The 22320-nt window shown below is 34.3% G+C and overlaps 1 protein-coding gene across 4 annotated transcripts in view; it reads right to left on the reverse strand.

Annotated features, from left to right (window-relative positions):
- The window catches only part of ABLIM2 (actin binding LIM protein family member 2), a 470688-nt gene that overhangs the window by 37862 nt on the left and 410506 nt on the right, over positions 1-22320 (reverse strand). For 3 of the 4 annotated variants that reach the window (XM_053704169.1, XM_053704170.1, XM_053704168.1), the window contains 4 exons: positions 21108-21249; positions 19090-19148; positions 16902-16956; positions 4381-4421 (listed from right to left, as the gene is read on the reverse strand). In XM_053704169.1, the coding sequence (XP_053560144.1) occupies positions 4396-4421; positions 16902-16956; positions 19090-19148; positions 21108-21249 (282 nt within the window). In that variant the 3' untranslated portion in view covers positions 4381-4395. Of the gene's footprint in view, positions 1-4109; positions 4191-4380; positions 4422-16901; positions 16957-19089; positions 19149-21107; positions 21250-22320 lie in introns of those variants that run through there. The other variant, XM_053704171.1, reaches the window with a different exon arrangement.

Genomic DNA, 22320 nt, shown 5'->3' on the forward strand with positions numbered 1-22320 from the left:
ACTCTGCTCTTGTGGATATCAAAGAACTGCAAACACAACACAGGTTTATAAAAAAAAATCTGTTAAATATATGTGTGGTACAATTATTGCCACACTTTTAGTCAATACTTTGTGCTACCTCCCTTTGCTAAGATAACAGCTCTGAGTCTTCTCCTTTAATGCCTGATGAGGTTGGAGAATAAATGGCAAGGGATCTGAGACTATTCCTCCATACAGAATCTCTCAATATCCTTCAAATTTCAAGGTCGACGCTGGTGAACTCTCCTCTTCAGTTCACCCCACAGGTTTTCTATGGGGTTAAAGTCAGGGGACTGGAATGGCCTGGCAGGATCTTGATTTTGGGGTCAGTAAACCATTTTTGTGTTGATTTTGATGTATGTTTTGGATCATTGTCCTACTGGAATATCCAACCATGGCCCATTTTAAGCTTTCTGGCAGAGGCAGTTATGTATTCATTTTATATCTGTTGATATTTGATAGAGTATGCTAACAAAATGTCCAGGTCCTCTGACAGAAAAACAGCCCTAAAACATTAAAGAGCCAACACCATATTTAACTGTGGGCATTAGGTACTTTCCCATATGGCTATCTAATTGTGTGCACCAAACCCACCTCTGGTGTTTATTGACAAGAAGCTCTCTTTCAGTTTCATCTGACCATAGAACCCAATCCCATTTGAAATTCCAGTAGTGTCTGGCAAGCTGAAGATGCTTGAGTTTGTTTTTAGATGAGAGTAGAGGCTTTTTTCTTAAAACCCTTCCAAACAACTTGTGGTGAAATAGGTGATGTTGGATTGTAGTTTTGGAGACTTTCTGACCCCAAGACACAATTAACTTCTTCAATTCTCCAACTGTTATCCTTGTAGATATTTTGGCCACTCGATCCATTCTCTTCACAGTGTTTTAAGACAATATATACACACGTCCTCTTCCAGGTTGATTCATAACATTTCTAGTTGACTGGAACTATCTTAATTATTGTCCTGATGGTGGAAATAGGCATTTTCAATGCTTTTGCTATTTTCTTATAGCCACTTCCCATTTTGTGAAGCTCAACAACATTTTGCCGTACATCGCAGCTATATTCCTTGGTCTTACCCATTGTGATGAATGACTAAGGAAATTTGACATATGTGTTATGTCATATTTATACCCTTGTGAAACAGGAAGTCATGGTTGAACTATTTCCTGTTTCTAGGCACCCAGGTGTACGGAAAAATGTAAAATATCAAAGGGAATATACTTCAAATATATTTTTCTCATATGAACTCAAAGTGGTGCCAATAATTGTGATGCATATATATTAAACAAATATTTTTTTATTTTTGATAAACCTGTGTTGTGTTTGCAATTGTTTGATATCCATGAGAGCAGAGTATTTTTGTGTACTTTTTTTAACAAAAGATCAAAAGGTTAAACAATAAAGACAATATATATATATATATATATATATATATATATATATATATATATATATATATATATATATATATTAAAGCCCTTTGCAGACATCTTTTTAAACACCATCTATCTTTGAGCCCTTATAACTTTATTATTTATTTTTTTAAACTATTTTTTATCAGACGGTGTTTATATCAGTGTAGCTGTACTTTTACATGTATTTATGTTGTGTTTAATGCAGTTTTTTTCTTCCCCTATCCTTTATGTGAGCTCTGAAGTTGCCCTAACCCGACGCTCGTTAAATTTGATTGCTCTTATGCGAACGCGTTTACTTTCAACTCGTAATATGCACGCTATTTCCATCGCAAGCAAAAAGCTGGAAAAACTTGGTATCACTTGCGTGCTATAGTTAGCGCTCCACTAGAACCCTAGCCCTAAATTAGCAATAAATTAAAAAATATAGTTAAATACACAGAGGCACTTATTTTACAGTTTCTCATGTACATTTTAATAGCAAATAAGACCCCCTCCCCCCAAAAAAATTGTTCTCACATAATATTTGCTGAAAACAACACAGTGGGTTAGTGCGACACTTTATGCTCAAAATGATCCCACCACGGCTTACAATCTTACAGCATTACACCACAAGGCACATTAACGTATTAGTGCAGGTGTTCCACATTATAAAGTGTTTTGAAACAAATATCTCATTCTTGTTTTGCACCATTCATGGTCTAATTTATTATTCCACTGCAGAACCCCAAAGTATCTTTGAAGTCAGATCTCCTACAAACAATAAAAACAAATGCTACACCTGGAATGAGGCAAGAAACCCAAATTTAGTGTTAAATAAATAGCAAATCTGGCCGAGGATAATGCAGAGATTATTGGAAGAGGAAGCCAAGAAGCCCATTTATCTGTCCAAAGTAAACTGTGCATCTTCTAAAGTAAGCTTTATTTAAACCACACAGCTATCCATCTAGCTGGCTCATGTCAAACAAGACCTTTTTTTTTTTCTACATTTTAATAATGTTATTTACATTTATGAGATCCAGATGCTTTTCTCACATTGTCTTTGTATCTGACGCATCATTGAAATCTGGGCTTTAAAATGGATCTATGTCATGCAAATAAATCAATAGCACTTGCTAAGCAATTGTGTCAAAAACACGCTGAAGTACTTGGAACACTGAAAAGACCAATATAAAAACTAAAATGACACTCTGATGGGATAAACAAAAAAATAAATAAATAAAATCATTTGGTCACTTTGTTAGAAAGTTATTCCAGAGTAAAGTATCACTACATAATTTGTCAGTCACAGAATACATATTCGACATCAGTCACAAATACGTACTTTATGCATATTACCTAGTAAGCAAAACTGAATAATTAAAACAAAGTTTCGGTTTATTATAGATTTATATACTGAAATATTTAATTAGACATTTGAACAGCTGTTTCTATGTTTGGCTAGAAGTTATTACATTATTCTAGATTATGAGTGTCCAATATTCTTTTATGTGCAGCCATTTGAAAAAAGTCAAATATTTATGTTACTACATTCTAGCTAGTGAGTAGGGCATATGTCTTAAAGGGGCATTCAACACAAATTGTAAGCTAAGAGATAATGTTACTTCATATCAGACAATAACTTTGTAATGAATAATGCAGCTTTATTTTGTAAGATAAGCCTTCTAGTTAAGTTTTTTCTTTTCACTGATTTTCCTGTCCCCTAGCACAAAAGAATCATTGTTACCCAATCACAAACTAATACACATATTTAGCATAAACTGTTATTTGTACATGTGCAGTTAGGAAAGAGATTTGGTTTGCCAATCCCTTGAGGTGGTTAATCCCTATATCAGTTTAGTTAATAAATATTAATGTATTAAACAGGTATCTAAACAAACAGACATATATTGCTTTTAATCTCCACCTAATAACTAAACATAAATATATATTTATATATACTAAATAATATTCACTCCTAAACTACCTAATTTGTCCATTGCTATTGCAAAAAATGCTTTCGCTTTCATGATTGTTCAAGAAAAACTGATAATCCATCTTAAAAGGGCAAATGACTGGAGACAAGGAGAGGCAGTTGTAAACAAAAAATAGATAACAGTATTAACCCAAACCTACAGATTATATGCATGTATCTATTCATATATATATATATATATATATATATATATATATATATATATATATATATATATACACCTATATATGTGTTCATATGTACAGTACATGTATTTATGTATTTATATGTGTATATACTGTATGTATTTGCAGACATATAAACACATATAAACTCATAAACACATATGTACACAATATTCATAATGGTTTTAACTATGTATTTACAGTAAATATATATATATATATATAACCTGTCTGCATTCCTTAGATCCATCATATACATCATCTTTCGTAGAAGGGCACTCACAGGGTTTAAAAAAAAAAAGCCTTTATTCTTTAATCATGGTAAAACAAGTCATGTGTCGACGTTTCAGCTCTACGTCAAGCCTTTTTCAAGACAACATGTTTTGTAACAAAATCATGTAACCAATATCATGCAGCGGCATCAAGGCCGCCCTCCCGATCAGCAGGCATTCACAGCCTATTTAAGCAATAGAGTGATTGTGTTATACAGAAAATAAGACACTATTTGGGAGTAAATAAGAGTGATCATTTTTTTACCTCCAATCTCGTTCTGTCTACATCCTTTGGCAATTTCACTCGCAACTGATTAGTTACAATCAACATTTCATAGGGATAGATCTGTTTACAATGAAACAAATATACAAAAAAAGAGAGTTCAGTAATGTGCACCCAACATGCTCATTTCATAATGAAAAGATTTAAATTGTACATACTTGATTCCATATTTGGCAAATAATAACATTGCACATGTTATGTTCAACAGAAAGGAAGTGGAATTGTTAACCTTTTTAGTTAGTGCAGAATGGTGGGAATCTTTCTGTGGTTAGCTTAAAGCTCTTACCTTGTAATCTGTAAAGAAAAAAAAGAACACATACTGTTAGCTATATAATGTGGAAAATATTTGTGTATAAAAATATTCATTGAACAAATTGTAGATAAATAATAGCAAAAATATGTTTAACATGGATGCAATTATTAGTAGACAGCATTAAAATGAAACTGGAACCAATACTTAAATGCTTGGTTATATATTCATAAACAAAAGTAGTTTAACTGGGACTTTGCAAAAATAAAAAAATTAAACCCAATGATCAGTTGCCATTGTGCCAGATAAATGGGGGGGGGGGGTTCCCATGCTCCAAATGCATTTGTAAAGCATTAGATACATAGATAATCATGTAGTTTTCATACACTTTTATAATACATTTGAAACATAGCACAAATTAACATAAGAGTTACTCTCAACCGTCATATAAAAGGTGAGTGACATTGTATGATATATATATATATATATATATATATATATATATATATATATATATATATATATATATATATATATATATATATACATATATATCATATTGATTAATATTTAATTTGTATGAAATATTCCTTGGATGTAAAAATTCTGACACAGGTTTTTGACCCAGAACCCCCTTGTTGTCAGATACACATCACGGAGTACAAAGAAGACATTTGTTTAAAGTATAAACTTCAAAATAGTATTTGTTATATGGTCTTCTCAGAATTAAATCTCTATTTCAAACTACCTTGATAAACGTCCTACTAGATAACCTCCCCTTTTAATGAAAGTGGACGGTCAGTCTACGATTATAATGGATTATACACAAATTTCAGGAAATGTAACCATTTCTCACTTCAGTGTTAATTAATACATGCTGAGTCACTACACAGATATTCAAACTTTATATCTACTTTAAATATCCTTAATATTGTAGGGGGAAGTTGAAAGCATAAAAATTAAGATTTTAAAGTTTAACTTGAGTCTGTAATATTCATATAGTTAATATACTCAGAACTGTATAAATGTGTGTGTGTGTATATATATATAATATTTTTGTTGTAGGTGTGTGCACTCTCACTATCTGACATCAACCGCCAGGGTGCTATAGAGATATTTCAATAGTTTTCAAATAGGATAAGCACTCACTGGACTTCAGCCGTCTGTGTTATAAACAATTTTATTAGTGACGTTTCGGGACAAAAAAGCAGTCCCTTCCTCTGACAAACAGCAATACAAAATGCCAAACTTATAAAGGTGTTAGGACTGGAGAAACAAGTCTCCTGATAGGCTAGAGACCAAAGGTCAAACAAGATGATAGGATTAAAAAAGTGTCAAACAAGGTGCATATTCGTATAGATAATTAAAAGTGAAAAAAGTGTATGCAAATGTGTTTAAAACAACGTCCTAGGTCAGCAAATAATAGATAACCTTATAAAGACAACCAAGGGTGTCAATCATGATATAGAGTGTCAATCATGACAAATGTATCCTGATTGATATAAATCTTTTGACAAAGTGACACTGCGAGTCAAGGGCAGTTTTGGAGGAGATGCCGGATGAGTGGTGACTCATCTGACCACCTGACAGACGGATTGTTTGATTGGCTGATTGGGCTAGGAGATTTGTGTGGATTAACGCCATTGGTTATTCTTGGGGTGTAAATTTATGCCACACGGGCCTCACTCTATATCATGATTGACACCCTTGGTTCTCTTTATAAGGTTATCTATTATTTGCTGACCTAGGACGTTGTTTTAAACACATTTGCATACACTTTTTTTACTTTTAATTATCTATACGAATATGCACCTTGTTTGACACTTTTTTAATCCTATCATCTTGTTTGACCTTTGGTCTCTAGCCTATCAGGAGACTTGTTTCTCCAGTCCTAACACGCAGATTACATTGATTGGTTTTGAACACAGGGGAGGGCTTTATTCACCTTTATAAGTTTGGCATTTTGTATTGCTGTTTGTCAGAGGAAGGGACTGCTTTTTTGTCCCGAAACGTCACTAATAAAATTGTTTATAACACAGACTGCTGAAATCCAGTGAGTGCTTATCCTATTTGAAAACTATATATATATATATATATATATATATATATATATATATATATATATATATATATATATATATATATATATATATATATATATATATATATATATATATATATATATATATATATATACACATACATATATATCTATACATTCTAGATTATATATATCATTGCCTAGCACACTATATATGTAATATTGATATTATAATGGCTGACTAATAATGCTTTGAAAAGTTACATGTTATTACAGGTATATGATGTTCCAAGGTATATAAATACTAGATTGGGCTCTGAGATGACTGATACATACCTAATAATTGTACTCTAATAATATCATAATTATGTTTTTATGCACTAAAAAATTATTAAGAAATGTGGAATAAAAATCAAATATAAATATATCTATATAATTAGTTCCCTCAGAATTCAACTTTTACTTACATTTATGTGTATGATATAAATATAACTAGGAAGTGTAAAAAAATATCTATCAAAATATGATACTATTAAAATCAAATTATTAATAGAGTATAATGAAAATGTTAAAAATCCCTTTATCTCCAAATAGAAATATGACTCTCAAATACATCCCTTAAGATATACCATAAATAGGAAATTGTCAGGAACATACACTAGATACATGTGCATTTTATATATATATATATATATATATATATATATATATATATATATATATATATATATATATATATATATATATATTATCAGATACACAATTATACCCATGTCTAATATTATATATATTCAAGATATATTAAAGATCCTGTGCCCCTGGGTGGCCGAACCAAATAATGCAGCCAGAGGTACTTAATTGGGAGGGAATTAAGTTACCAGATCCAAAATAAGTGAGTGGCCTATGAAAGCTAAGTTCATACACAGAGTTCCACTCATTGGATGATTCTAGAAATGGAGGAGGAGTTAAGTCAGACAAAAATCTGCACATGAGAAGAGAAGTGGCTCTTGCTGTCTTGTTGCCTTGCCTTTCTTTTTTGCTTACAAAGAGTCTGGTGTGTGACACAGTCTTTGCTGGAACCCTCTTTTTAGAAAAGAGAATATTGGGCTCACTTAATTTCCTAAATTGTGCATATCTTCCTTATATGACATTGTGTGAAGAACCCTGGGTATTGAAAAGCTCAAACCTTGCTATTTGCTAACTGGTAATGTATAGCGATTGTTTTAAATAATTAAATAGTTTAAAGCTAATGTTCTTTATAGTAGTAGAGTAATTAAAGCTGTGATTTAAAAGTATACCTTATATTTAAAATTTAATATTAAATAGATCAGTGTATTAATAATAATTATATTTACATAAAATAAATTTACTATTGAGAAAAAGGGTTATGCATTAATATTCATAAATTAACTTAAGTTATCATGATATATTTTAGAAATTATATTATTGTGGCTAGATCAGACTTATTAATGCTGTACTGACTGATATGTTGAATTGATAATATTGTGTAAATCTCTATGGTGGATTATTTGAGGGTATATAAGACTATTTTGGTTATGTAGTTAAATCATATTTCCTGAAAATTCTATCAGATTGTTGAATTTAAGTTAAGACTGGTATCATAATATTTGTCTTATATTTGCTAACCAATGGCTAGATTACAAGTTTTGTGTTATGAGCGACACCGGAACAGCCAATAGAATGCAAGCTCAATCCTATTGGCTGATTGGATCCGCTAATAGGATTGAAGCTCAATCCTATTGGCTAATTGCATCAGCCAAAAGGATTTTTTCACCTTTAATTCCGATTGGCTGATAGAATTCTATCAGCCAATCCGAATTCAAGGGACACCATCTTGGATGACGTCCCTTAAAGGAACCTTCATTCTTGAAGACCCGTCGACAGAAGAGGATGCTCTGCGCCGGATGTCTTGAAGATAGAGCCGCTCCGTGTCGGAAGGATAAAGATAGAAGATGCCGTCTGGAGGACCACTTCTTGCCGCTTGAATGAAGACTTCTCCCGGGTTCGTTGAGGACTTCTGTCCGCTTGGATGAAGACTTCTCATCCAAGCCTTCGTTGAGGATGGATGTCTTCAAAAACTGTACGTTTTTTTAAGGGTTTATTGGGTGGGCTTTTTTAAGGGTTTATTGGGTGGGTTTTATTTTTAGCTTAGGGTTTGGGCTGAAAAAGAGCTAAATGCCCTTTTAAGGGCAATGCCCATCCAAATGCCCTTTTCAGGGCAATGGGGAGCTTAGTTGTTTTTAGATAGGATTTTATTTGGGGGGTTTGGTTGTGTGGGTGGTGGGTTTTACTGTTGAGGGAGTTGTTTGTATTTTTTTACAGGTAAAAGAGCTGATTTCTCTGGGTCAATGCCCCGCAAAAGGCCCTTTTAAGGGCTATTGGCAGTTTAGTTTAGGCTAGGGGTTTTTGTATTTTGGGGGGGCTTTTTTATTTTGATAGGGCTATTAGATTAGGTGTAATTAGTTTAAATATTTGGGGGTGCCTCGGTTTAGGGGTTAATAGGTAGTTTATAAGTGTTAGTGTACTTTGTAACACTTTAGTTATGAGTTTTATGTTACAACTTTGTAGCGTAAAACCCATAACTACTGACTTTCAGTTTACGGTCCGGTCTTTTTAGGGTATTGGCTGTACCGCTCACTTTTTGGCCGGACAGGCAAACTCGTAATATTTGCGCTATGGGGAAAAAAAAAACTTTTGAAAAGTTGTGGTAGTTACGTTGCATTACGGCCAAAAAAGTGTGCGGTACAGATATACCTGCAAGACTCGTAATACCGGCGGTAGTGAAAAAGCAGCGTTATGAGGCTTTTTCACTTATAACACAAAACTCGTAATCTAGCCGCAAGTGTGTTTAAATTAGTAATCCATATTGTGCAATTTTTTTATGCTACTGGTTAATTATAAATTGTTCTAGTACATTTTAATTGTGATATTTGATATTTAATTCATTTTGAGTTAATTTCTAAATAATATTGTGTCCATATCCAGGATAACAGATGATTTAATTGAATATTAATTAATCTAAATATTCCTATAACTTGCTTTATATTATAATAATATATTATAATAATCAATTAATATATATCTGGTCATAAATGATATTCTGTTTACTGCATAAATATAATCACTGTGTTTATAAAAATTACCTGATCAGAATTTAGGAATTATTTTAATTTGGGATTAAATATTGATATTTTATAATAATGTTATCGTCATTAATTTTCGAATATCTCAACAGTTTTATTTTGGAGTACACTACAGAGATTAAAGCTGGGGTGTACTACTATATTCATTGGAGGTAATGCTGACAATAATTTTATTATTGTTATTAATATTCATAATCCATAAACTGTACTAATATTATCTGGAGGACACTCCTGAGACGTACTAATACAACTAAAATTACATTTTAGCTAATCTGTGTGTAGGGCCACATAACTCAATTGGTGCAGCATCTGACATAGGCAAAAAGCTATTTTGTGTGGGTGTGCAGTTTTAGAAACATAACTTGACTAAGTTTAAAATAGCTTTAAAATCTGTATGGCTTTCCAACAGAACAAAAAATAAAATCACATAATGCAAAAATTAATTATCACTTATTGCTGTCACGTGTGTCTTATTACAGTCTCTGTGATATTGATAACAAGCCCAATATTCTACATTTTGGCAATTAAAATTTGCCTATTATTTTGTATTCATTTTGACTGAACACATTTAGAATGGCCATATACTCTTAACAGCAATAATGTAATAACAGTCTTAAAGGGACATTAAACCCCAAATTTTTATTTCATGATTCAGATAGAGGATACAATTTTTTTACATTCCTATCTTATTCTTTGTTGAAGAGATACCTAGGTAGGTAGCATGCACATGCCTGAAGCACTACACAACAGGAAATAGTGCTGCCATCTAGTGCCCCTGCCTATGTATAACATTGTTGCAAAACTGTTGCTATATAGTGCTGCAGACACGTGCACACTCTTGAGCTTGCATTTCTGCTTTTCCACAAAGGATAACAAGAAAACTAAGCATATTTGATAATAGCAGTAAATTATAAAGTTGTTTAAAATGTTATGTTCTATCTAAATCATGAAAGAAAAAAAAATTGGTTTTTAGGTCCCTTTAATGGATTTAATTGAGTGTAAACCTTAACCCCTTAATGACCACAGCACTTTTCCATTTTCTGTCCGTTTGGGACCAAGGCTATTTTTACATTTCTGCAGTGTTTGTGTTTAGCTGTAATTTTCCCCTTGCTCATTTAATGTACCCACACATATTATATACCGTTTTTCTCGCCATTAAATGGACTTTCAAAATATACCATTATTTTCCTCATATCTTATAATTTACTATAAATTTTTTTATAAAATATGAGGAAAAAATAGAAAAAAACACACTTTTTCTAACTTTGACCCCCAAAATCTGTTATACATCTACAACCACCAAAAAACACCCATGCTAAATAGTTTCTAAATTTTGTCCTGAGTTTAGAAATACCCAATGTTTACATGTTCTTTGCTTTTTTTATAGGGCCATAAATACAAGTAGCACTTTGCTATTTCCAAACCACTTTTTTTCAAAATTAGCGCTAGTTACATTGGAACACTGATATCTTTCAGGAATCCCTGAATATCCCTTGACATGTATATATTTTTTTTTAGAAGACATCCCAAAGTATTGATCTAGGCCCATTTTGGTATATTTCATGCCACCATTTCACCGCCAAATGCGATCAAATAAAAAAAAATGTTCACTTTTTCACAATTTTTTTCACAAACTTTAGGTTTCTCACTGAAATTATTTACAAAAAACTTATGCAATTATAGCATACATGGTTGTAAATGCTTCTCTGGGATCCCCTTTGTTCATAAATAGCAGACATATATGGCTTTGGTTTTGCTTTTTACTAATTAGAAGGCTGCTAAATGCGACTGCGCACCACACGTGTATTATGCCCAGCAGTGAAGGGGTTAATTAGGGAGCATGTAGGGAGCTTCTAGGGTTAATTTTAGCTTCAGTGTAGTGTAGTAGACAACCCCAAGTATTGATCTAGGCCCATTTTGGTATATTTCATGCCACCATTTCACCGCCAAATGCAATCAAATTAAAAAAAACGCTAAATTTTTCACAATTTTAGGTTTCTCACTGAAATTATTTACAAACAGCATATGCAATTATGGCACAAATAGTTGTAAATGCTTCTCTGGGATCCCCTTTGTTCAGAAATAGCAGACATATATGACTTTGGGGTTGCTTTTTGGTAATTAGAAGGCCGCAAAGTGCTGCTGCGCATCACACATGTATTATGGCTAGCAGTCAAGGGGTTAATTAGGTAGTTTGTAGGGAGCTTGCGGGGTTAATTTTAGCTTTAGTGTAGAGATCAGCCTCCCACCTGACACATCAGACCCTGATATCTCCCAAACAGCTCCCTTCCCTCCCCCACCCCACAATTGTCCCCGCCATCTTAAGTACTGGCAGAAAGTCTGCCAGTACTAAAATAAAAGTTTTTTTTTTTTTTTTTAAATACATCTTTAGCATATTTACATATGCTACTTTGTAGGATCCCCCCTTAGCCCCCAACCTCCCTGATCCCCCCCAAAAACAGCTCTCTAACCCCCCCCCCTGCCTTATTGGGGGCCATCTTGGGTACTGGCAGCTGTCTGCCAGTACCCAGTTAACAATATTTTTTCCTCTTTTTGTATTTTTTTTTTTTCATTTTGCTGTAGTGTAGCTTCCCCACGACCAACCCCTACCCCCACCCCCTCCTAGATCCCTTAGATTAGTTTTTGGGGGCATTTACTCCCCCTCTTCCTCCCACTTACTACATAATTATTTCTGTAGTGTAAGCGGTTCCCACCCGCTCCCTCCCGTGCACGCGCCCGCCCACCGATCCCACGTGCACGCGCGCGTGTCTGTGCGCGCCCCTGACTCTCCCGCCCCCGATCCCGCCCCCCTCTGTGTATCTGAAGGCATCGATGGCCGCCCACCCGCCTCCCACTGCAGCTCCCACCCACCAACGATTGCGGCCATCGATGGCCGGTGTAGAGAGGGCCACAGAGTGGCTCTCTCTGCACCGGAGGGGTACAAATTGTTATTGCAGGATGCCTCGATATTGAGGCATCCTGCAATAACCGGAAAGCAGCTGGAAGCGATGAGGATCGCTTCCAGCTGCTTTCCAAACCGAGGACGTACGCCACACGTCCTCAGGCGTTAACTGCCTTTTTTCTGAGGACGTGTGGCGTACGTCCTCGGTCATTAAGGGGTTAAAGGAACACTGAACCCAAATTTTTTTCTTTCGTGATTCAGATAGAGCATGCCATTTTAAGCAACTTTCTAATTTACTCCTATTATAAAATGTTCTGTTCTGTTGGTATCTTTATTTGAAAAACAAGAATGTAAGTTTTGATGCCGGCCCATTTTTGGTGAACAACCTGGGTTATTCTTGCTGATTGGTGATAAATTCACCCACCAATAAACAAGTGTTTTCCAGGGTCTGAACCAAAAATTGCTGGCTCCTTAGCTTAGATGCCTTCTTTTTCAAATAAAGATAGCAAGAGAATTAAAAAAAAAATCATAATAGGAGTAAATAAGAAAGTTACTTAAAATTGCTAACTGAATCACAAAAAAAAATGGGTTTAGTGTCCCTTTAATGGATTTAATGAAGTGTAAACCTTTTGATTTAGATCATCAAATTATCCATAATTTTAAACAATTTGGTCCCTTGCTTGAATTTTTTTCTACTGTGAAAACTGTTGTATATGTTATTGTAAGAGATTGGAATAGAAAAAGAAAAATAAAACAATTAAAAAAACAGTTCTAAAACAATTAAAATTTCAATGTGAAATTTTAAAAATATTTCACCAATAAAAAAATTGTTAAGAAATTTCATATATTTTTAAAATATACCATAATAAAATAAACTTATAATATAAATGTTTAACTGGTTATCACTGAGTATCAGAAAATATTAGGCATTGGAGTAAAATATTATACTATAATAGGAATATATAAGTAGAAGTCTGTTCTTTTGATGTTACAATAGCCATTCCATGAATGAACATAAAATAGCTGTGCTTAAAATTAAACTAATAAACTAGAATCCTAAGAAAAAATGTAAAGTTAATAATATTTATTATAATAAGATTAAATTTAGCAGAATTTCAAACAGCTGCTCTATTTGCAGCAGGGGTTTGATATAAAATATTACAATTAGGACATCTTAGTTGCTAAAGGTGTAACACATAATTTATCAGCATGCTATGAAATGAAAAAGATGGCATATGCAATATTTCAGCAGTTTATTTAAGCTGTTATAGCTATTTTGTAGTACATCAAATTAATGGTGTCCATGATATTTTATTTAAATACATATCCTTTTTAATATAAAATGTAAAAAATACTGGACTACATTACGAGTTAAGCGCTATTTAGTGTTTTCGCTAGAGTGCTAACTGCGCTAGCAGTAAACTGTTTGCGTAGGCTGGCATTACAGTAAAAAGTTGAAAGTAAAAAGTTATTGCTCCTGTGCTAACTTGACGCGCAAAAAAAGCAGAACTTACAATATTGCGCACGATAACCTATTCCCCCAAGAGGTTAATGGAGCAAAAAGAGTGGAAAAAACCTAACACTCAACTCGTGCGCTAACCCGAATCGCTACAAGGCCCCTACTCTAATAACCCCTCAACTACCACATAGTCCTCCGCAAAGTCCCCACTACACTATAAACCCCTATACTGTAAGCCCCAACCGCAAAGTAAGCTTCTACACTATTAACCCCTAAACTGCCAACCCCCACCGCAAAGTAAGCTTCTACACTATTAAGCCCTAAACTGCCAGCCCCCCACCGCAAAGCAAGCTTCTACAAAGTAAACCACTTACATCTAAACCCCCTAACCTATAACCCCCTAAGTTCAAAATAGGCTAACCCTACCTTTACAAAAAAAAAAAACTATCTTTAAAAAAATAAAAACTTACCTGATAAATAAAAAAAATCTAACCTAACCTTTTTTATTACTGTAAAAAAAAACAGACCTAACATTACAAAAAATAAAAAACTATCATTACTGTAAAAAAACAAAAACCCTAACATTACAAAAAATAAATTACCAAAAATATAAAAAGAGTAATGTCGATTCTAACCCCCCAAACCCCCCTAAAATAAAAAAAAAAACAACTATTCAACCACGGAACTACAAAAAGCCCTTAAAAGGGGCTCTTGTAGGGCATTGTCCTAAAGTGCCAGGATAAAGATGGAGCGCCGCCGCCCGGATTTTTTTTTTTTTTAGATTAGAATTTTTTTTTTTCCTCTTGGCAGCAAAAAAGTAAAATGCTCTTTTAAGGGCAATGCCCGGCCAAATGCTCTTTCAGGACACTTTTTAGAGTAGGTTATTTTTAGTTAATTTTTTGGGGGGTGGGGGTTGGGAGGGTTAATGTTAGTTGATATTTTCTTCACAAAAAGAGCCCTTTTAAGGGCTATTTGTAGTTAAGTGTTAGAATACGTTTTTTAATTTTAGTTTTTTTTTGGGGGGGTTAGAATAGGCATAACTCTTTTTTTATTTTTGGTAAAAATAAATTTTAATGGTAGGTTTATTTTTTGTAATGTTAGTTTTTTTTTAATTGTAACGTTTGTTTTTTACAGTAATGGTATATAAATTGTTAAAAGGTAAGGTTAGATTTTTTTTAATTTCTCAGGTAAGTTTTTATTTTTTAAAGGTGGTTAGTTTTTTTTTGCAAAGGTAGGGTTAGTCTATTTTTGGTTAACTTAGGGGGTGTTAGGTTAGGGGTAAAGATGTTAGTAGCTTACTTTGCGGTGGGGGTGTGGCGATTTAGGGGTTTATAGTGTAGAACTTTACTTTGCCGTGGGATGTGTGGTGGCATAGGGATTAATAGTGTAGAAAGTTACTTTGCGATGTGAGGGGTGACAGGTTATGGGTCAATAGTGTAAATAGGTAGTTTGCTATGTGGGGGGGGGGGCTGGCGGTTTAGGGGTTTATAGTGTAGTTTAGTGCAACTGTTTCCTCTGGACAATTTTTTTTTAAGCGACCTTTCAGGTTGCATAAAAAGACTGAGCTGTAAATGCGATTGCATTAGTGCGATCACATTTACTTTCAACTTGTAATACATTACCGCTCAACGCTACCAATAGAAAATATGGGGAGGATAATTAACCACGAGTTTGCGCAAACTAATTTACGGTAATTTTAACAGCGTGCCACCTGTAATATGGATTTGAGCGTAAAGAACACCGCAATCGTGTTCACTCTCCTCGCGCTAACTATAGCGCTCCACTAGTAATCTAGACCACTGTAAAAAACACAAACATTTTGAAATATATATTTTTTTGCCTTGAAAATGTCCAAGAATTTTGTGTGACCAGTTAAGAAAGAATACGCAGTGTTGATGGTAACCATAAAAATAAGAATGTTTTTCAACACAGGAAATTAGTTAAAAGAATAATAAACTAAAACCATTTCTATTTAAATATGTTATAAATGTTTTTCTCAGGCAAAGGTTAATAACACTTAATTTTGCTATTGAAACTGTGGAACTTGTAGAAACTGGCTAATAAGGACAAATCCCAAATCTCTACAGGTCTGCATGAAGGCATCAATCAAGCATGAAAACAGAGCTTTTTTCAAAACTGTAATAAATTATTTTACATGCCCCATATCTAGGGTTGCCATATTACTAGTATAAGGGAGGAAACTTATGAAAAATACGTCTGTCAGGGACTGTTAAGAAATGTTTAAATAATGTTCCCATATAAGAACTCTGACATGTTTATTTTTCATATGTCCCCCCACCATAAAGTGCCAATTTGGCAACCCTACCCATATCATATGCAAAAAAGACAAAGCATGACTTAACTGTCCCTTTAAGCAGTCATTGTTTTATTTATTTATTTTACATTATCGAGAGTCCTTCTTGATATATACCAAAACCACACCGAGGGGTCTATTTATGAAACAGCGGATGCTGTCTCAGAACCACTCCGCTTCAGTTCCGGCTGAAGGGGAAATTCTAAGACCGCTGCTCCTTAACTCGTCCGCCACCTCTGAGGTGGCGGACAGCAATCTGCCCGATCGAATACGATCAGGCTGATTGACACCCCCTGCTAGTGGCCGATTGGCTGCAAATCTGCAGGGGATGGTATTGCACCAGCAGTTCACAAGAACTGCTGGTGCAATGATAAATGCCGAGAGCGTATGCTGTCGGCATTTATCGATGTGCGGCGGACATGATCCGCTTTATCGGATCATGTCCATCCGCAAATTAATATATGGACCCCCAATACTGAACATTTTCCGTGTATATCCTTTTCCTACAGGGATGCTAAAGTCAATTTTTCTATCTAGAAGATACTGTAGACATAAAGTATAACTAACTATAAATATGGGTGCCAGGAATGACTAATACATAAAAAAATAATAATTAAATCTGAACATTTCAGATATTCTTTTACCTCTCATGCCCCAGCTGCAGTTATCATCCATATCGTAATGACCAAAATTGGCAGCCTGCAATAGAAAGAAACGAGCAAGCATGAGAGGTGACTTATCAATCAGTTAAAATATTTATATATAAAGGTACATGTCCTTAGAATATTAATTTTAGCAAACGAGAGGCTGTAAGTGGATTTTGTATTTAAAAAGAGGAGTAAACTTTACATACCAACATTTCTGGGGCCTTAGTAAAGGAGATCTGAGTAGAGGCAACCTTGGGTGGATTCTAGTGGAAATGGGTGAAACCGGGCTTTATGGGGCGGCAGACTTGTTATGATGCAATATTAGGAGCTTTGTTTATCATTCAAATAATCCCTTGATTATTTCAGGCTGAGACACATTTGCAATAACTACCTCTAGTTTTCGACTTAGGGGGGAAAGCTGTTTCTTTTTATATCACTGTCTTGTGTTTAGCTTCGGGTGGAATCCTAGACTGGCCCCCCCCCCCCCCCTGTTATCTGGTTAGAGCAGTTAGTACTGAACTGCTGTACTTCAAGATTTGACACTGTTACTTTAATTTCAGAGTCTAATCTATCTGCACGCTTTGAACATGAGGGAGATTGACAGATGGGAGTCAGAGATACTTCAGTTGTTACAGGATCACTTCATGGACCTGGAGCGGTGTTTCACTGAAATATTTGAACAAGTGTTTGGAGCACATGGAGAATCTGCACAAGTTGTGGAACTACAATTTGATAAGCATTCTGAGTTATAGTTGGAGACCCTGTTGAGGGTGGCCATGTGGATAGTGATTCTCTGGCCAAGGCTGACTCTATTTGGGCTGACCCCCAGACTTGTCTATATGTGATAGCTGCAATAAGATCTAGTTGGTCAAGTCCAAGCTCAATCATGAGGACCTAGTTCTGACACTCTCATTTGGAAAGCTTAAACTTGCTGGAGAACGATCTGACTGATCAGCTGCACTGTCTGTTTACTACCAGACCAAGAGGCCTGGTAGAGTTGAGCCTACTTATAGGGGAGCAACTTTACCGACCAAACCATGAGAGGATACGATAAACCTACTGCCTAAGATGTTTTCTTTATTTTTGATCTCAAATACATTCATGGGGACATTTGAGCACAATTTAAAAGGAAAACTTTGAAGTTCACTAATGCTGTAGTTAATATTCTCTAAGACTAACTATACTCTTTAAATGTAACTGGTATGTGTTTTGTACCAATATGTTCTTCCTATATGTAACTAAATGATCCTTTCATTTGAAGGCACACTCATTCAACATATTTTCTCACTCTTTAGAAATAGTTTCATTGTTCTTAAAGGGACAGTTTTTTTAGGATACGTAAACCCCTTGGATTTATCTTTTTATCTATATTTTTTTTTTTAAATGCGACATCCCACCAATGTTTGTGTTCCTCCAGTCTGGAAAACAAATGAAAAACAGTTGTACTTTAAGAACAATGATACTATTTATAAAGAGTGGGAAAATACTTTGAATGAGTGTGCCTTCAAATTAAAGGATCATTTAGTTACATATAGACAGAATATATTGGTGGAAATAGCGATGGAGATTAAAAAAAATTCAACAAGAGATTGATACATTTAAGGAACATCCGGAATATGGTAAACTGAATGAAAATGTTATCAATGACATTATTTGTTTTTAACAATATTTTATACTTTTAATAAATGAACACCAAACAATTGTGTGCCATTGGTGCGCCTTCTCTTTCTTTTATCATTAAAGCAATAGTCTAGTCAATATTAAACTTTCATGATTTAGATAGAGCATGCAATTTAAAGCAACTTTCTAATTTACTCCTATGATCATTTTTTCTTAATTCTCTTGGTATCTTTATTTGAAAAAGCAAGAATGTAAGCTTAGGAGCCAGACCAATTTTGGTTCAGCACCTGGGTAGCGCCTGCTGATTGGTGGCTAAATATAGCAACCAATCAGCAAGCACTACCCAGGTGCTGAACCAAAAATGGTCCGGCTCCTATGCTTACATTCAAATAAAGATATCAAGAGAACAAAGAAAAATTGATAAGTGTAAATTAGAATGTTGCTTAAAATTGCATGCAATTTCTGAATCATGAACATTTAATTTTGACTAGACTATCCCTTTTATCTAGATCTATGATAATTTATTTTTTTAGCCTCTATGTTTACAGATGTGTGTTATACTTACCCTGTTAAGTCCGTTTTTACCATACCCTGGAAGTGATGCAGACTTAGAATAAGGCAATCCTGTAAGCAACAATTATACTATCTGTTAGTATTAAAAAAAATAGAACAATGTTGAAAAATTAAATTAGATTAAACAGCTTTCATTTCAAAACCCATATGTATATTGACTTTTGTACCATTAGCTGAGAACTTTTGTTCTTAGGGATACTTTAAAACCTATTCCTGGAATAATCTGAAGCAATACATTTATTTCATTATCTTTTAAGAGGTATGCAATAATCTCCTGAGAAAGATCATTACAGATCTAAAATGCATACATATCTGTATATCTTTAAAACTCACAGTTAATTGACTTGACCAACATGAAAACGTGTGTGCTTGCCTTACTGTATTTAGTATGCACAATAAAGCCATTATACCCTTAAATCAATTAATATGTATGAATTTTGACATTTAACTGCCAATTTACAATTCAGATTGGCAAACATAATTAACAAATGAGAACTGTTTAAAATTCTATAAGGTGCAACCCTTTAGAAAATTCAGACTGCAACAAGCATTTTGAAGAAGACACTCTTGTTAATAGACAGAATAGAATGAACACATGACTGACTTCAGGAACATTAAGTGTTTGTTGTTTAATTTGAATTTAGAGTGGTGTTAGGGTTTATTGCTGTATGGGGACAGAACGGTAAGGGTATAGTGTACTTGAGGGGTTCTATACAGAAAGGTTAGGGTATATTGAACTTGAGGGGTTCTATACAAAATGGTTAGGATATATTGTATTTGAGGGGTTCTATACAGAATGATTAGGATATATTGTACTTGTAGGGTTCTATACAGAATGTTTAGGGTATATTGTACTTGCGGGATTCTATACAGAATGGTTAGGGTATATTGTACTTGCGGGGTTCTATACAACATGGTTATGGTATATTTTACTTGTGGAGTTCTATACACCATGGTTAGGGAATATTGTACTTGAGGGGTTCTATACAGAATTTCTAGGGTATATTGTACTTGAGGGGTTCTACACAGAATGGTTAGAGTATATTGTACTTGAGGGGTTCTATACAGAATGGTTAGGGTATGTTGTACTTGTGGGGTTCTATACAAAATGGTTAGGGTATATTGTATTTGACGGGTTCTATACAGAATGGTTAAGTTATATTGTACTTGAGGGGTTCTATACAGAATGGTTAGGGTATATTGTACTTGTGGGGTTCTATACAGAATGGTTAGGGTATATTGTACTTAAAGGGGTTCTATACAGAATGGTTAGGGTATATTGTACTTGAGGTGTTCTATACAGCATGGTTAGGGCATATTGTACTTGAAGGGTTCTATACAGAATGGTTAGGGTATATTGTACTTGAGGGGTTCTATATAGCATGGCTAGGGTATATTGTACTTGAGGGGTTCTACAGGGGGGTTCCACAGGGGGCGTGTTCTGTGGTTACACCCTTGTCTCCCATAGGTGCTTAGGTAACTGCTGCACCTGCATTACCTGAGCAACGGGGGCGTTCCTGACCATTGCAGGGTTTAAAGCCCGGACAGCCCTCTCACTCATTGCTGAGTTATTCTGCTGGCTGATTCAGAGACTAAGAACTGTTACTTGTATTCTGGCTTTTGACCTTTGGCTTGTTTTTGACGTTTGCTACCTGTCATGACCTCAGATACTCCTGACTTTGATCTCTGCTTCAACCCTTGCATTTTGTGATGCCTTGGACTTTGTTTATTTATAGTTCTCTGCCAGTGGGTTCCGTTCCTGATTTGGTATGTTTCTCTTCCCGTTACAAGAACTACTGTTTACCCACATTTTTCAAATGAAAGCATATGACCCCCTGGCTCTACAGTCAAAGAATATCTATTTAATAGCTTTTACTGGAGGTGCAACTAGATTTTTTTTATACACAGATAAAAAGAACAAAAATAAATAAATAAATTGATGTCAGCATTTCAAGGTTTGAAGTATAATTATTTTTACTTCAATCATAAAAGTAATCTTTAGGTACTTACCTGAGTAAGAGGTTTCTTTATATGTCCTTAGATTCATATCTTTGTAGATACCAGTACTGTGTGAAAGTGACCTTGAATCTGTATCTGTTAAATTACTTTGAGAATCCACCTCTCCTCTGAGAATCAACCAACTTGTTTTCACCTAAGCAAAACATGTTACAATATAAAAAAATAATCTTGTGCCATCATCAAAACCAATAACTTAATTAAAATAGGTAGATAGTGGGTTATAATATAGGAATATTTTTTTTCATTACAATTCAGTGGTTTATTAATTTGGATGTCTAATGTTCTCCACAATTAATGAGAGTTTTTGTATAGATGTTTATTATAGTTGCACTTTAGGCAATATCTATAATTGCTATTCTCCTATATTTGAGCCTTAAAATGTGCACACTAATAAATGCCTCTAATTATAATTTAAAAATACTTCTAAAAAGGGGTGTTCTCTGCATTTCTGTATGTGAAGGAGAGACAAGCCCAGTGCAAATAGCATTACATGAGTTTTGTTTCACTTACACTTTGTGCTTTATATTTTATATTACTTTATATTTTAGATTGGGTCCTTTCAGCATTATTACATTTAAACTTTGCACTTTCTATTTTATACTTTTATACAATTACATTACAATTACATTTCTAATTATGTTTTGAATGTTTCCGTTACTTTAACAAATTAGAACCATACTTTGTATATTTCTGTGAATCTTTTACAAATTACATTGAACTATGTATTTTTCCTATTGTAAAAAGTAAGACAGCTTCAGAAAGTGGGAGGGACAGGGGAGTTTCCTGGGCTGAACAGGGGAGTTCCCATGGTATATCTAAAACTCAATTACAATTCTTGTGAAAGGCTGTAAGCATTTTACATAAGCTGGTCGCACTGAATTTGCTAAAAATGTACAATACACTTATTTAACAGACAGAAAAGTAATATATACTAAACAAAACAAGTTCAATTCTAGTGAAAACATTTAAATTTATTTTGTATTTGCTGCAAACTGAGATTTTATATCAGCTCCAGGACTTCTATTTGTCCTGTGAAATTCCATATCCCAGAGAGCCTTATTACTTTCTATGGAAGACATTTCTCATCTCTCTGGAAGTTCCAAGTTTTCCACCCTTTTTTTATAGAATTCAGTGAGTTCAGCCCCTGTAAAGTCTGCACCATAATGTCTCTCCAAACTAGAGAATCTTTGCTTATTTGCCCCCT

Source organism: Bombina bombina, chromosome 2 (genome assembly GCF_027579735.1).
Source record: "Bombina bombina isolate aBomBom1 chromosome 2, aBomBom1.pri, whole genome shotgun sequence".
Classification (NCBI taxonomy): Eukaryota; Metazoa; Chordata; class Amphibia; order Anura; family Bombinatoridae; genus Bombina; species Bombina bombina.